General features: G+C 36.8%; 1 protein-coding gene across 6 annotated transcripts in view; it reads left to right on the forward strand.

Annotated features, from left to right (window-relative positions):
* ANKS1B (ankyrin repeat and sterile alpha motif domain containing 1B) overlaps positions 1-13,813 on the forward strand; it is a 740,833-nt gene that overhangs the window by 282,944 nt on the left and 444,076 nt on the right. For all 6 annotated transcript variants that reach the window (XM_043491651.1, XM_043491643.1, XM_043491691.1 and 3 more), the window contains exon 13: positions 2,850-3,018. In XM_043491651.1, the coding sequence (XP_043347586.1) occupies positions 2,850-3,018 (169 nt within the window). The remainder of the gene's footprint in view (positions 1-2,849; positions 3,019-13,813) is intronic.

Here is a 13,813-nt window from a genome sequence, read left to right on the forward strand (position 1 = left end):
GTACTAGGTAGATTTGTGCTTCTAGCTGCAATTAGCATATATTAATGAACATTAGCAGATTGTAATAGCTTGACATTTTCTAGGACCCGGGATAAGAATCCTCTCTTGTGCCACTAATGTTCAGGTGCTAGAACCCTGCATAACTATACTAATTACTGCATGCTGGCAGGTGGTTCTTGTTAGCTCCAATCTGAATATAACAGAATTAGACTGCCTGCCGCTCTAGGGAAAAGGGAACTAAAGGTGGAGATAGAGAAGTTTCTGCAGAAGAACCCTAGGATTAGAAACAAATCTTGTTAGGTTTCGGTTTTGTTGATTTAAATAATAATGTCAAAGCCCAGGAAGAGGGTAAACTTGAGCTCTGTGTGTGTGTAGACTATATTCAAAGCAGAGTAGGAAGGTTATTTGCTTACCCATCGGTTAGTATGTTAGGTGGATTTGCAATCCCAGTGTTCTGCATGCACAGAAATCTTGAAGGAGTTCCGAAAATCAGTCCTTTGCATGGCCGTAGTAAAAGACTCCTCGCTTAGATCTAAGTGCTCAGGCACCTTTGCCACGGTAGGGTGAAAGCACCTACATGGAGACTACTGAGGCTGTAGCTACTATCCATCTGCAGGTTAGGCTGCCTTATGAAAGTAATCAGACTTATTATTAAATGGTCATTTAAAGCAGCATAAAGCATTCCCTAAAACCAGGAAAGCATCACCTGTGGTTCCCTGCCATGCAGCCCTGCCCCAACAGTTGTATAACATGTGACCAAAAGGGAACCCTTCTGGCCTACTGTAATATCCCTCTCTCCCCTTTGCCAATTGGGATTAATGATTATGGGCCCTTAGTATCAGTGTGGGGGGAATTTAGGATGAGGACAAATACTAGGATCAACAAGAGATCACTTCTTATCAGGTAAGTCCTGGAGACTTACTTGAGCAAAACACTTAAGTGCGTGCATCCATCCCTTTGAAATGAATGGAATAGCTTTTTCAAAGATTTGTGCATGAGGTTTGCGCTGAAACTTTCAAAGAAAAGCCACTGTAGTGTATGTCATTCTAGACTAACGTGATAAATCAGATGAGCAGTAATAGGCCAGCGGGCAGCAGTATGGTGAATCTGCTGCTGCTGTTCTGATTGGCAACTGATATAGGACAGCCAGGAGGGGAAGGTTCCATGGCAGCTAGGAGGATGACTAGAGGCCTGGAAGAACAAAGATGGAGGTGGCTGCTCAGGGTGACTGAGTTGGAGATTCCAGAGCTGCCTAAGTGAGGTTGGGCCTGTCTCAGTTTAGAAGTAACTAGAGTCCTGTATTTCGTGTGAATAAACCAATTATACCAGACATAACTCCATGACATCAGCTTCTCTGAACAGAAGACTGCAAGGCACCCAAATCAACCCCTGGTTGGGCACGGGGCAAGAATATTTATCTGATGGATAAGAAACCTTCTTGCAACATATCCCTTTTAAACATAATTACGTCACTGCTGAATCGCATTTTAGCAAAAATAAATGGTGCACTTTTGTTGCATTTTTGTCCAGATCAGTAGTTTTGCTAAGACCCATACCAGTACCTCTTACTTAAAGCTATTTGATGCGGGAGTCTGTCTTCTGAGTTCATGAAAATCTGAGTCTGTCTGAGTTCATGAAAATCTTCACAGCAATTACTAGCCCTAGGAAGGAGCCTTGCAAGCCATACATTATTGTTTGGATTATTAAAGAAGTTAATTCCCCCCTGCAAACTAGTTGCAGCTGTGTGCCTATCCTTACCTACACAACTTTTTCAGTTTTAACAGGACACAGTCAATTTATATTATGCCCAAAATTTTGCTATTGAACAAGAAATCTTTTACAAAACCTGAGCCAAATTACGTTTCAAAATTATTTTTTTAACATTCCAATGGAAACAGTTGCTTTTTAGCAAAATACATTGTTTTCTCTATTTGTAATATAAACATTTCAACATTAATAACCTCAAAATGAAATGGGCCATAAACAAAAGTGAAAATTACTTCATTGGGCTAGATTGTACTTTTGCATTTTGTGCTGAGAAAGGGGTCTGAGTAGCTACATGGCCTCAGGAAGAGCCATTGCTCCTAGGGATAATCATCTGCTACCAGCCCTCACCAGGAGCAGATTCTTTTCTTCAGATGATCTCTATATATGCTGTGCTACCCTGGCATGTTGAAAGGCTAACCAAAGCTCCACCTCCATTTTTGTACTTTCAGTTTTAATAATATGGAGTATTATGAAAATAGGTGAAGGAATGAGTGTTTCCAATATATAGCTTTTAAGCTGACATTGTCCCTTTAGTTCTAAATAAGCTTTTAGATCTTTGAGAGTCTTTGACTAATTAAGATCAGCCTTGCCTGCAGTCAAATTTAAGAGCCTTGCCTGTATGAATAAACATCAGGGGGCTGCCTGACCATGCTCAATGGAATTTATTTACTATTATTACTGGTTTGTTACTTTGTAGACCATCAGTGAGATAGATCTAAATGTTTTGCAAGATATATGTTGAGTGAAGCAAAAGCTCAGAGCCAGCTGTCTAGCTGCTGAAAGGAGTGCACCTCTGTGTTTTAAAAAAGGATTACAATTAATATAGGTAAACCTGTAGAAGCATGTTATCTTCCTAAGCAAAAATGATTCTGTGATTAAGGTGACAAGTATGCAAAACTGCTGTTCAGATTTTGGAGAAAAAGTTGGATCTAAGTCACCACAGCTTGTCTTGTTTTTGGCTAAATAAAATTTTTAGAAAGAGATGAACTCCAATTATGTGGGGTGAATGTCAAATAATGAAGATAGGGGAAATCATCTAATGTCTGGGTTAATTAGTTACACTTTGAACTCTATTTTTTCAGCCCAAACAGAGAACATCAATAGTATCTTCTCTGGAATTTCACCGACTAAATCACAGCCACGATTATTTTGAAATCAACTCATCCATTGGATATGCAAGCTTTACTTCCAGTCCTTCAGTCAGTCCAGCTAATTTTTCTATTGGATCAATTGAAGAGAATGAACTTTTAGGTAAGAAAACAAATAAATAATTTCTTATGAAGCTAGGGAAAGGAGAGACATTGGGTACTGAATCAATTGAGCAAGATTTCAGTTTTGTACTTGGAAAGGTTTTCATGAGAAAACAGAATATAGCTTGGTAATGTTCCATATAATTTTAACAGAGTAGAAATTGGCAAAAATTGTACTGAATTTTTTTTCCCAACAAAAACGTGATGCAACATCTAGGTTTGACTGTGAAAGGGTCACACTGACAATTTTCATACAACTCTACAAGTGATTTGACACAATCCTACCACTATGATTAAAATATATTAGCTTTTCCTGGATTTTGGTTTTAATAAGTCTAGATTCTTTTTACATAATTGCATGAAGCATTGGTATTATATGTGTGTAAAATACATTTAAGGTTTACAATTTCTGTTTGCATTGGAATAATCTAAAGTTCATATTGTGGAACCAGGGTAAGGGAAAATAAATTGAATTAGAAATTATAAATTTACCTCAGTAAAGATGGTGAAGGGAAGGCAAATTTCTTATTTCCACTATTGCAATAGAGTAATACTTCTGTTTTAAATGTATTGTAGAGAGGTTTGTTATATATAATGTTATTCCATAAACAAAATATTTATTTAAAAGGGATTGAGGTTGGTTAAGTGTGAGATCGCCCTCCCTCCCAATGCAAAACCTAAGAAGCAGGGAAATGCCAAGTTATAGGATGCTTCTTAACTGTACACCAATGCCCGCAGAGCACATTTAGTGATAGTGACAGACTCTGTGTTATCACAAGGAACTTCCTTCTGCTTCTAGCTGATAAGGAATCACACTACAAGCAGCACATTAATCTCCCTTGCAAGACCCCAATTATGAGTTCATGCTTCCCCCATAAACACACATCAATTCTAAATATTTGCTTATGTTCCTCAGGCTGTGATTAAGGTTTCACATTATACTATGAAAACATTTAGAATAGGAGAATGTTGTTAATATAATAGAAAGGATATGAACAAACAATCATTAATAACTTTCTTTATCATAACCTACTTAATTCAAATGTACGTTTGATAGCTGACAGTGAGTTGTAATAATATGAAAAGTTTTAAAGATAGGAAGCCAGACACTTGTTAGTAAATAGAGTGTAAAAAAAAAAAGTCAGATACAGGACATTTATTAAAGGTCCCATTTTTAAATCGGTTTCAGTTAACTCATAAATTAAATAATGATTCAGTTGAAAATCCTGGGGAACTGAATCTTTACTCACAGATTGTGCTGTAAATTACACTATATTTTTCATACAAAACAAAGAGGTTGAATCCTTGCTTTAAGTAAAAAGTTGAACCCATTCTTAATACATATAGCTGCTACCCTATCTCATGTACTTAACATGCAATTATTTTTGTCTTGCACCTATTCCGAGCATATTGTATCAAAGTACCTGATACTGACAGTTTACTTTAACAATATAACTCAGACAGTGTATTGTATTTTAAGTTTTAAGACTACCACCACCACCCTGCTTGAGCTCATAGTATAATTTTAAATAATTTCAGACACAAATTCTTACATCAGGAACACTTTCAGTTAAACTAAAAATTGTTTTACTTTGACCAAAAAGAGAACAATACTTGGAAATGTAAATATATTGGGAAAATCTTTCTGATAAATTATCTATATTTCCTATTAATTGGAAGTGCTCATTGTAAAGACTTACTGTAGTTGAGCATTATAGAACTCATTTTTATAAGCTTATTTTGTTTTAGACATATATCTGCCTCTGCTGATATACATAATTTAAAATCTTTTGTGGTTTAAACTGTCTTTCACATTACTAGCTTTTATAGAAGTGCATATCTTAAAAATACATTTTGGTTTAGTTAAGTATATTGGACTGTGGGAATATAACTATCATATAACAAACTGTCTATATTAATAAAAATATACTGAATTCTAAAGGAAAAATGGCATGAGTCAAACAACTCCAAGATTTAAAAGCACAACGGTATTTGGAACACTATTAGTTTTGAGGTTGCACATCACCCTATCACTCAGAAGTATCATAATTACTTTAACTGAAGGTCCATCATACAATATTACAGGATGCAATATTGATGCATTTACATGTCCAATGTTTTGTTATATTTTTCTACTTCAGAACTAATTTAATAATTTGTTCTCCTCAACTCATAGCAATAGTAAGAAAATGAAATTCTGTCCGTTTCCACCAATGGTTGTAATGGAATGAGAGAGTCAATCAAACACCACTTTCTGAACGCTAATGGCATGTAATTTATGTCTTTGCTAAGAAAACTCACGCTTTGGTGAGTTTTTACATGAATTGTTAACAGGGTCATTTGGTTACTAGTTGATCTGAAACACAAATTGCTTTTTATAACTGCAGGTGATGAGCTTTTGATTTAGTGTATGGCACATCTAGAATAATGCAGCCCGAGAAATAACCTTGATGGTCAGCCAGACAAACGTACATTTTACTATAAGGATGCAGGTGTTTTCTCTCACTGTCACACAGTTTACTACACGTGTCTATCAATATCTTTCTATTTCTTGATATATTTAGAAAGAAGCCTTATACACCCACAGACAGGGCTAGATTCAATCTTTGATTGTAATCAGATGTAATACCAAGTGCAGGCCCTCTGCCAATGGAAGAGCCCAAAACCTTCCCCCTCAAATGGAAGGGCCTGCAGCTAGCCAGTACAGATGAAGGCCGGTAGAACTGTATGGTGCTGGCAAGGGTCATTAGTAGTATGGGTGACAGAAATCAGTACTGAAAACTAGGTCTGGCAAGAAAACAAGAATTCCATTTAATAACAATAAATAATAAATTCCAATGCCAGATGGGTCCACTGTGATCATTTAGTCTGACCTGCTGTATAAGATTCTGATATTTATTTTCATTATGTATTGGAACAAAACTGAGACCTTTTGAGTTTTTGTGTAGAAAAAACAGTCAGACTGGCAAGCCCACCCCCAGAATAGCCAGTATCCCAGTGGCTAGGGCACTCAACTGGAATGTGAGAGATCCCAATTCCTGCTCTATCTGGCATCCCAGTTGAGTTCCTGAAGCACTGCACTGTTGACTTTTTTTGGCATTCTCTCTCTGTCTCTCACCAGAAATTCTGTCCTGGAACTGAAACCCTTCCTAACTAAATTTTAATTAAAACTGTTACATTTCCATGAGAAGTTCTGTTTTTGAATCGGCACTGTCCAACAAAAGAACATTTTGTCAAAAAATTCCCAATTCCAATTTACAGAAAACCTCCAAGCACTCAAATATCATGAGTCAGGTCTCAAACCTGATAACATTGGTTTAAAAATCATAATTTTAAAAAGATATTTGGTTCTTTATATTTGCTTCCTGGCTTTGTTTTAAGGTTTTCTCCACAACCATACAACTAGAAACTTAAATTTTATATAATGAAAGCTAAGATTCTCCTGCATTCTTGTGATTCTGGCAGCTGGGGATCTAAGAAAAATTCCAAATATCATAAACGTGGCAAAATCGGGAAAGTTGGCAACACTGGGATATTCTGATTCAGCTTGTCCCTTGAACATTTTTTACTCTGTTGGCTACCACAACTGCAATTTTAAGCCCTCCTCCCCTGACAAAACCCTAGTGGTAGGCACCAATGCAAACACTTCCTACCTTCCCTTTAGAGTTACTTCTTCTCTCCATGACACAATAAAGACCCCTCCATCCTTAGATACCTCCTGGTACCTTTGGGATGAACAGAACCCATACTGTTGAAACCTCAATACCCCCCTCTAAAAATAACAGATCTTTAACAAAATACTAGTACCTGATTAGCAAGTCATAAAAAGGAAAATATTCCACAGGAAAGTATTCTTTGAGACCCGAATTAACTTTTTCCTAAACCAGAAGGTTTTAAGATAATCAATAACAAGATCTAGCTCCACTTTAAATGCAGCAAACGTTTTATAATAGTATATTTTGTTTGTTTTTTCCTACTCAAAAATGTCAGGTATTCAGAATAACCAGGGAAAAATCAGACCTCTGTTCTTTTAATAACTCACCCTGCTACCGTAAGTGAAATGCAGACTGTTCTATGGAGATTTGAGGTGAAAGGGGTTGTTGAGGTATAAAAATTAAATAGATATTTAATCCTGTGTTTACAGGATTATGGGATTATCATCATCAGGAATTTATGATGGGTAGATAGACTACATGTGACAGACCTGGTGATTGTTGGTGGCTTCCCCAGCATCTCTTTTTCCTCTGACAAATCTTCCTTAATCAAACACAAGAGTCTATTAAAATCTTCTGAGTACCCTTTCTTTCAGAAAATCTGAAAAAGAAAGAATTTGTTGCTGTTAAATTGTCTTTTTAGATGTGATAATTGATTTGAAAAAATTCCATCTGTCTCATACTATACAGAGATAAAAAGAAATGTTAACCATTTTTATACATCATTGGACAAAAGTCTTCTAGCAGCAAACAAAGGATGAGAGAGTTAGTCCAGTGAAATTTTTTTAAAAATGGACACTTTCTGGCACTCATAATTCTCTGTCTTCTCCTCTGAGGATAAGGACAAGCTTACGTATTCAATTTTGAAAACATGACATGTTTTATCAAACCAAGTGCATACATGTATTCATAAATATAGCAAGTCTATTCAAGCGCAGCAGAAAATATTTACTTTAATGGTATTTTTCAGTTATTAGTGTTCATAAATGTTTGCTCCCTGCCATACTACAAATTTATTCTAATGATCAGAAGTTTATTGTGTACAACTGCAATGATGCTAAGCATGTCTTGAGTACTTGAAATTAGAGAGAAGAAATACAAAATTAATTTGAGTTGGATAATGAATTTCTGAAAATTTCTTGTTCAATGCTTTTAACCTGAATACTGTACTTGCTTTAACTTTGCTTAGGATGTTTGTTTTATGCAGGATAAACTGTAATGTTATAGGTTGATTATAGTCAGTACTTTTCTTTTAATATAGATTATTGTATAATTTTATTTGCTGTAATAACTAAACTATATGGAGCTATAATACTACTTGCTTACTTATTGTGCTTTCATGATACACTTCCTTTTAACCTGAGAACTGCATGGAGATTTTATGAAGGCTATATTTCTACATTTATTTCCAGTTTTTTTTTAATTTAGATTTATAATACAGACCAAATGACCTTATCCTAAGCCCTAGGCATATTTGACAGTCGTTTTAAAAGCAGAATTAAACATATAAACAAAATCAGTAACGCCCAATGGAACCTTTTAAGTAAGATCTCCTTCCTCAAAAACCCCCATAAAAAAAGATTAGCTTGACACATACCCTGACTATTTGGGCTCTTTTCTACCATTAACATTTTAAATTGTTTATGCATTCATTAAATGCATTCAAACAATAAAATAAAAAACAGCTGAACCATTCCTCATCCCAGATGGAATCTGAATATTTTTGAAGTTAATGAACATACAAAGTCCTTAACCAAAATCTCCCTACTAGATGAGGAAAAAGAGGGAAAGGCCCAATCCAGTCTTTTTTTTTTTTCTTTAGGGCTACTCTGGTTAATCCTCTACTCCACACCTTACTGCAATACACCATGATCTTTTAATCCCCTCAGTGAGGCCATGCTAACTTTTACTGTTTAAACTGTAAATGCTGTATGCCTTTCCCTCACAATTTATTCCCAAGAATGAACTGAGTGCCCATATAAATCGAAGGACTCTCAAAATCTCCTTCTCCCTTCTTTCACACAGAAGCCACTAATATCAGGCACAGTTTAGACCTTTGAGAGTAGCAGGTTGTGATGGGCACTATGGAGAGACACTACCTGAGGCAGGTTTCAGAGTAGCAGCCGTGTTAGTCTGTATTCGCAAAAAGAAAAGGAGTACTTGTGGCACCTTAGAGACTAACAAATTTATTTGAGCATAAGCTTTCGTGAGCTACAGCTCACTTCATCGGATGCATCATTCGTCAGAGAGAAGCAATGCCTCTCCAAATACTTTGTGAGTGCCTTTTAACGACCTTTTGTAAAGATGGCCGGGAAGAGATACTCCTGGACTCTCTTAATATGGGCTTCATACCCAGCCCCCTCCTTGTGGACAGCCATGTAAAGCAGGGACACAGTCTAGCCCATATGATTAGAGAAATTGGGGTGTCTTTGAATGTTTGTGACAGTAATATTTAAAGGGAAATTCATAATTTTAATTGTTTATTATTGCCTTCAGATCCTCCAATTTGGTAAGAACATCTTTTTGGCAAAGCAGGATATTATTATTTTTAAGGTCAATATTAAATCTAATTTTACAAAGAAGAATGTCAGGCAAAGCTCAATCTAGAAAGATACTGCAAGATCCCTGAAGAAAATCTAATAGGAGGTCTGGGCTCATAAGTGAATAAGGCATAGCTCATTTGGAACTGCAAGATTCATTTCTCTCCTAAGACAATATATTAAGCCTTTGCAGGAGTTTTTTGCAGTATTATTATTTTTGCAGTAGGTTTTAATTAAAAACTTGCTTCCTTGAGGTCTAGAAGTCCCGTATTTTTGAGTGTCAAAAGAATCTTCAGTGTCTTTTGGGTGATACATTGATATTTGTCTCCCACATAAAGAAAATAATAATTTATTACCTAGCTCTTCTAGTAAAACCCATAAGGTGAAATCCTTCTGTCAATGACTTATATTCTTATCTTTGACTTAAATGAAGTCTGCGGTGAGCTGAACTATGTAACAGTTGCTCATGATTCCTCTGCACTGAGTATATTTGTGACCAGATCCATACATTTATTCTGATTGTTAAACCAGTATTAAAACAGGTTGGTTTACAGCAGGCATATTCAAGCACTATCATTCTGTGTTTCTAATATGTTTATCGTAGTTAGGGATGGGTGTGTAGATAAAACAAAACTGGTATGAACATTTGACATTGTCCCAAATCAAACTCCTGAACCTTGCCTTGCACATGTCTTTGATGTTGCCTCTTCTAGCATACACACATACAGAGCTATGGTTTATTGTATAAAAAAATTCCAAAACAAAACACTCCACTGCACACATTTCTACCCTGGGGAGAGTATTAGAGAATAAACTACATATGACAGATGGTGGCCACATAGAATCACAGAAATGTAGGGCTGGGTGGGCCTAAAGACGTCATCAAGTCCAGTCTCCCACGCTGTGGCAGGACCAAGTAAATGTAGCCATCCCTGACAGCTGTTTGTCCAACCTGTTTTTAAAAACCTCCAATGATAGAGATTCCACAATTGCCCTTAAAAGTCTATTCCAGCACTTAACTATTTGTATAATTAGAAAGCTTTTTCTAATATCTAACCTAAATCTTTCTTGCTGCAGATTAAGCCCATAACTTCTTGTCCTACCTTCAGTGGATGTGGAGAACAACTGATCACTGCCTTCTTTATAACAGCCCTTAACATATTTGAAGACTGTTACCAGGGCCTTCCTCAGTCTTCTTTTCTCAGGAGTAAACATGTCAAGCTTTTTTATCTTTCACATTCCTCAATGTACTGCTGGAAGATGCTCAGATACCATAGTTAGGAGGGCAATAAAAGAACCTATAATAGACACAATTATTATTATAAGACTATCAAGCAAGTACTTCAGTTGTATATGTAACTGTAATGCATAACTTCTACAATGAAGAAAAGAATAAGAGAATTGAGTTCAAACCTAAACTTGAGTCAATTGTTAATCATTTCCATATTCCAAGTAGCTACGTACAATACTCAAATTTCTCCCTATTGTTGTCCCAGTCAGCTCTCTACTTGCTGTTCTCTTGTCAAGCTGGAAGTAAAATAACCCTGTAACTAGGCTGTCATGGAGTGGGAGCACTGCGGAGACAGATCACTCAGTCCACAGGCAGCTAGCCAGCCTGGCTTGCATTGTTCTGTTACAATCCCTATGGCTATTTAGGGAAAAAGATTGACCAAGCCTAATGAGGGAGCCTCATCTAAGTTTCCTCAGCCAGAAGAGTTGTCAATGTGAAGTGAGGGCCTCAAGAGTGAAAGCTGCAAAACAATTAGGTAGGGTTTTTTTTTCAATTATTAAGTGTTAAGGCATAAAAGAGCCTCAGAGAGAAAAATAACCTTTTAGTAAACAATCTCAACTTCTCCACTATTGGTATGAGTAGATTAGATTTCCCTCTCCTCCTGTCTGTTGTGAATACATTTGAACAACCTTTCATTATTAGTTAGAATATTCTATGGAATTAATATTCAATATATATTTTTCTCTAATTATCCTGCCTACTTATCCTTATTTTGATAGATTTTCTGATTCTTCCCATTGCCAGATTGTTTATAACTTTTAAAAAGCTTTTTGCTTATCAGTTATGTTTGTGTGGCATATGTGAGATGACTGGAGCAGAAAGAACTGGCAAAAACCTGTCCTTTTTTTTTTTTTAACATAAAAAACCCACAAAACTTCAGTAGTCTTTCTGAGTTATTCTATTGACCACCTGAAAAAAATCACATCCATCTATCTTTACACAGACCAACCAGTACTGAAACATGTTACTCTCAGTTCCCTTTTCCCCTTAGTCCTTTTGTAGAGGAGGGAAAATCTTTCCTGTTCTTTCTCCCTAGTCTCTGTACTCCCAACTCCGCTACACTGTTCTCATCATCTTAATGACCATTCACTGGAATCCTTCCAAGGGTAATGAGTGTGACTGAGGACTTTCATTTTTTTTATTGGTACATGAGTGAACCCCAAGGGAGGAAACAATTTTTTAATGAACCTAAATAAGTGAACCAGAAGCTTAGAATTTCTTTTTAAAGGCCATCGAGCGTTAGAGTTCAAAATTAAGTCAAACAGCTCACTACAACATCTGTGCTTAATATAATGTGGGATATCAGGGCAAACTATATAGTACTTTTCCTGTACCAGTTTAATTCTTCTTTGAAGCACAGACAGACTTCTGTCTTTTCAGGACTTTTCAGAAAACATTACGAAGTCAAGGCTAAGATTCTCTTTTGAGTGACTGTCCAAATAGAACAGGTTTCAGAGTAGCAGCCGTGTTAGTCTGTATGCGCAAAAAAGAAAAGGAGTACTTGTGGCACCTTAGAGACTAACAAATTTATTTGAGCATAAGCTTTCATGAGCTACAGTTCACTTCATCGGATGCATTCGGTGGAAAATACAGTGTCCAAATATATATATTCCATTTATGGTATGCATGCACCTGAGATCAGTCTTTTGGCCAGCAGTGTCCATTGTGGCTATGCATGTGTCCTGAGTATCTTCATGCTCCTCACGGAGAACATAAAAGGTGACTTAGCACTTCTAGTTTCAAGATGGAGCTGCTTGCTGGCCATTCTTTATGTAGTGCTGTCTCTTGTGTTTCTTGTGTATAGTCCACCCCGGTGAGTAGTTAGTGTAAGAGATATTTAGGTTAGTTATTTGTCCATTGGCAAAACTTTTTAATAGGTTTCCTTTTGAAAAACAGGAAGAAATATATATGAGACTTGTCATGTGACTGTTGCATTTCTTAATTTATTTAAGATATGAACCAGCATACTCTGGCATGCTAATAAATCTAGCTCCAACTATAAGAGCCATTCCCATTGAAAATTTCCGCAGACAACTACCAAACGCAGGCCAGCCATGCCAGTTTTCCATGACAGGGAATATTGCTTCTTGACCCCCAAATAAAGAGATCAGTGCTATCCAGTACTTCTGAGCTCAGATCTTAAATGTATTCTTCTTGGGCATCACCCATTGTGACCTATATACAAACCTATGAGAGAGGGCCATCTGGTCGCTGGCCTTTTTTTTTTCCTGTTACCAGCTTACATACTCCTCATAGGCCTGAATCAGGCAGGAGAAGAGAGAGAGAAGTTTCCTTTTGACCAGGAAAATTTTATATTTGTTATTTCTTGATACCAAGGTGTAGGGATAGCGAATCCTAAATCCCACAGATTGAAATATTGAACCTCATGAAAGTCTGCTATGCTTATTAATGATGGGGACACAAGATACTCATTTAGTTTGGGAAATTATACATCTCTGGTAAAATGTGTGATATGTGTGTCCTTTTCAAAAAGGATGTTGAAATCCAGGAAAGTCCACCTTCAAATGTTTTTAATGCACAGATCTATGAGACTGTCATCAGATCCTGGTGTGTCTCACTGCTTGTGTGTGGCATGCCCATCTGCAGGAGTGCTCCTGTCAGCCTAAGGTCTACCAGCTCCCAAACCTCATCAGTCAAAACTTTAGCTCCAAGCTCAAGAAAGTCCAATAAAAAACTTTCTGCCAAAAAGGTACATAGCTTGGAGAAGGTTAGAGGTAGATCCCTCCAACAATTATGTTCTTTGATAGGATGGTTTCCCCATACCATCTGAGATCTAAGGAGACTTTGCAGTTCAGCGTGGTTACCATTGAAGATCTCAGTACTGAGGCTTCGGCAGTGAAACAGTATATGCAAACTATGGCTGTGCTGGTACTGACTCATATTGTCACCTCTGCTTAACTCTCAATACTATCAACCTCCAGTATAATTTCCTTGGCACTCCTTGGGACTGCTACTCTGATACCAATTATATCAGTACTGATAATAACAGCATTGCTGACCCTTCAGATCCACTTTTTGCCCCACTGCACTGTACAGTACTGACAACATACATGGTACAAGGGGACCTGCAGGTCAGGCAAGAGCAAGATTTCTTCAACTCTAACATCAATGGTATCAAGACCATCTTCATCTATGGTACCAAGTATGTTTAGAACTGTGTTTCAGTGATTGACACCTTGCTCCACTGCTAGACCTAGAATGCTGCTTTTCATCATTGTCTTTGTCATCATC

This window comes from Dermochelys coriacea, chromosome 1, assembly GCF_009764565.3.
Source record: "Dermochelys coriacea isolate rDerCor1 chromosome 1, rDerCor1.pri.v4, whole genome shotgun sequence".
NCBI lineage: Eukaryota > Metazoa > Chordata > Testudines > Dermochelyidae > Dermochelys > Dermochelys coriacea.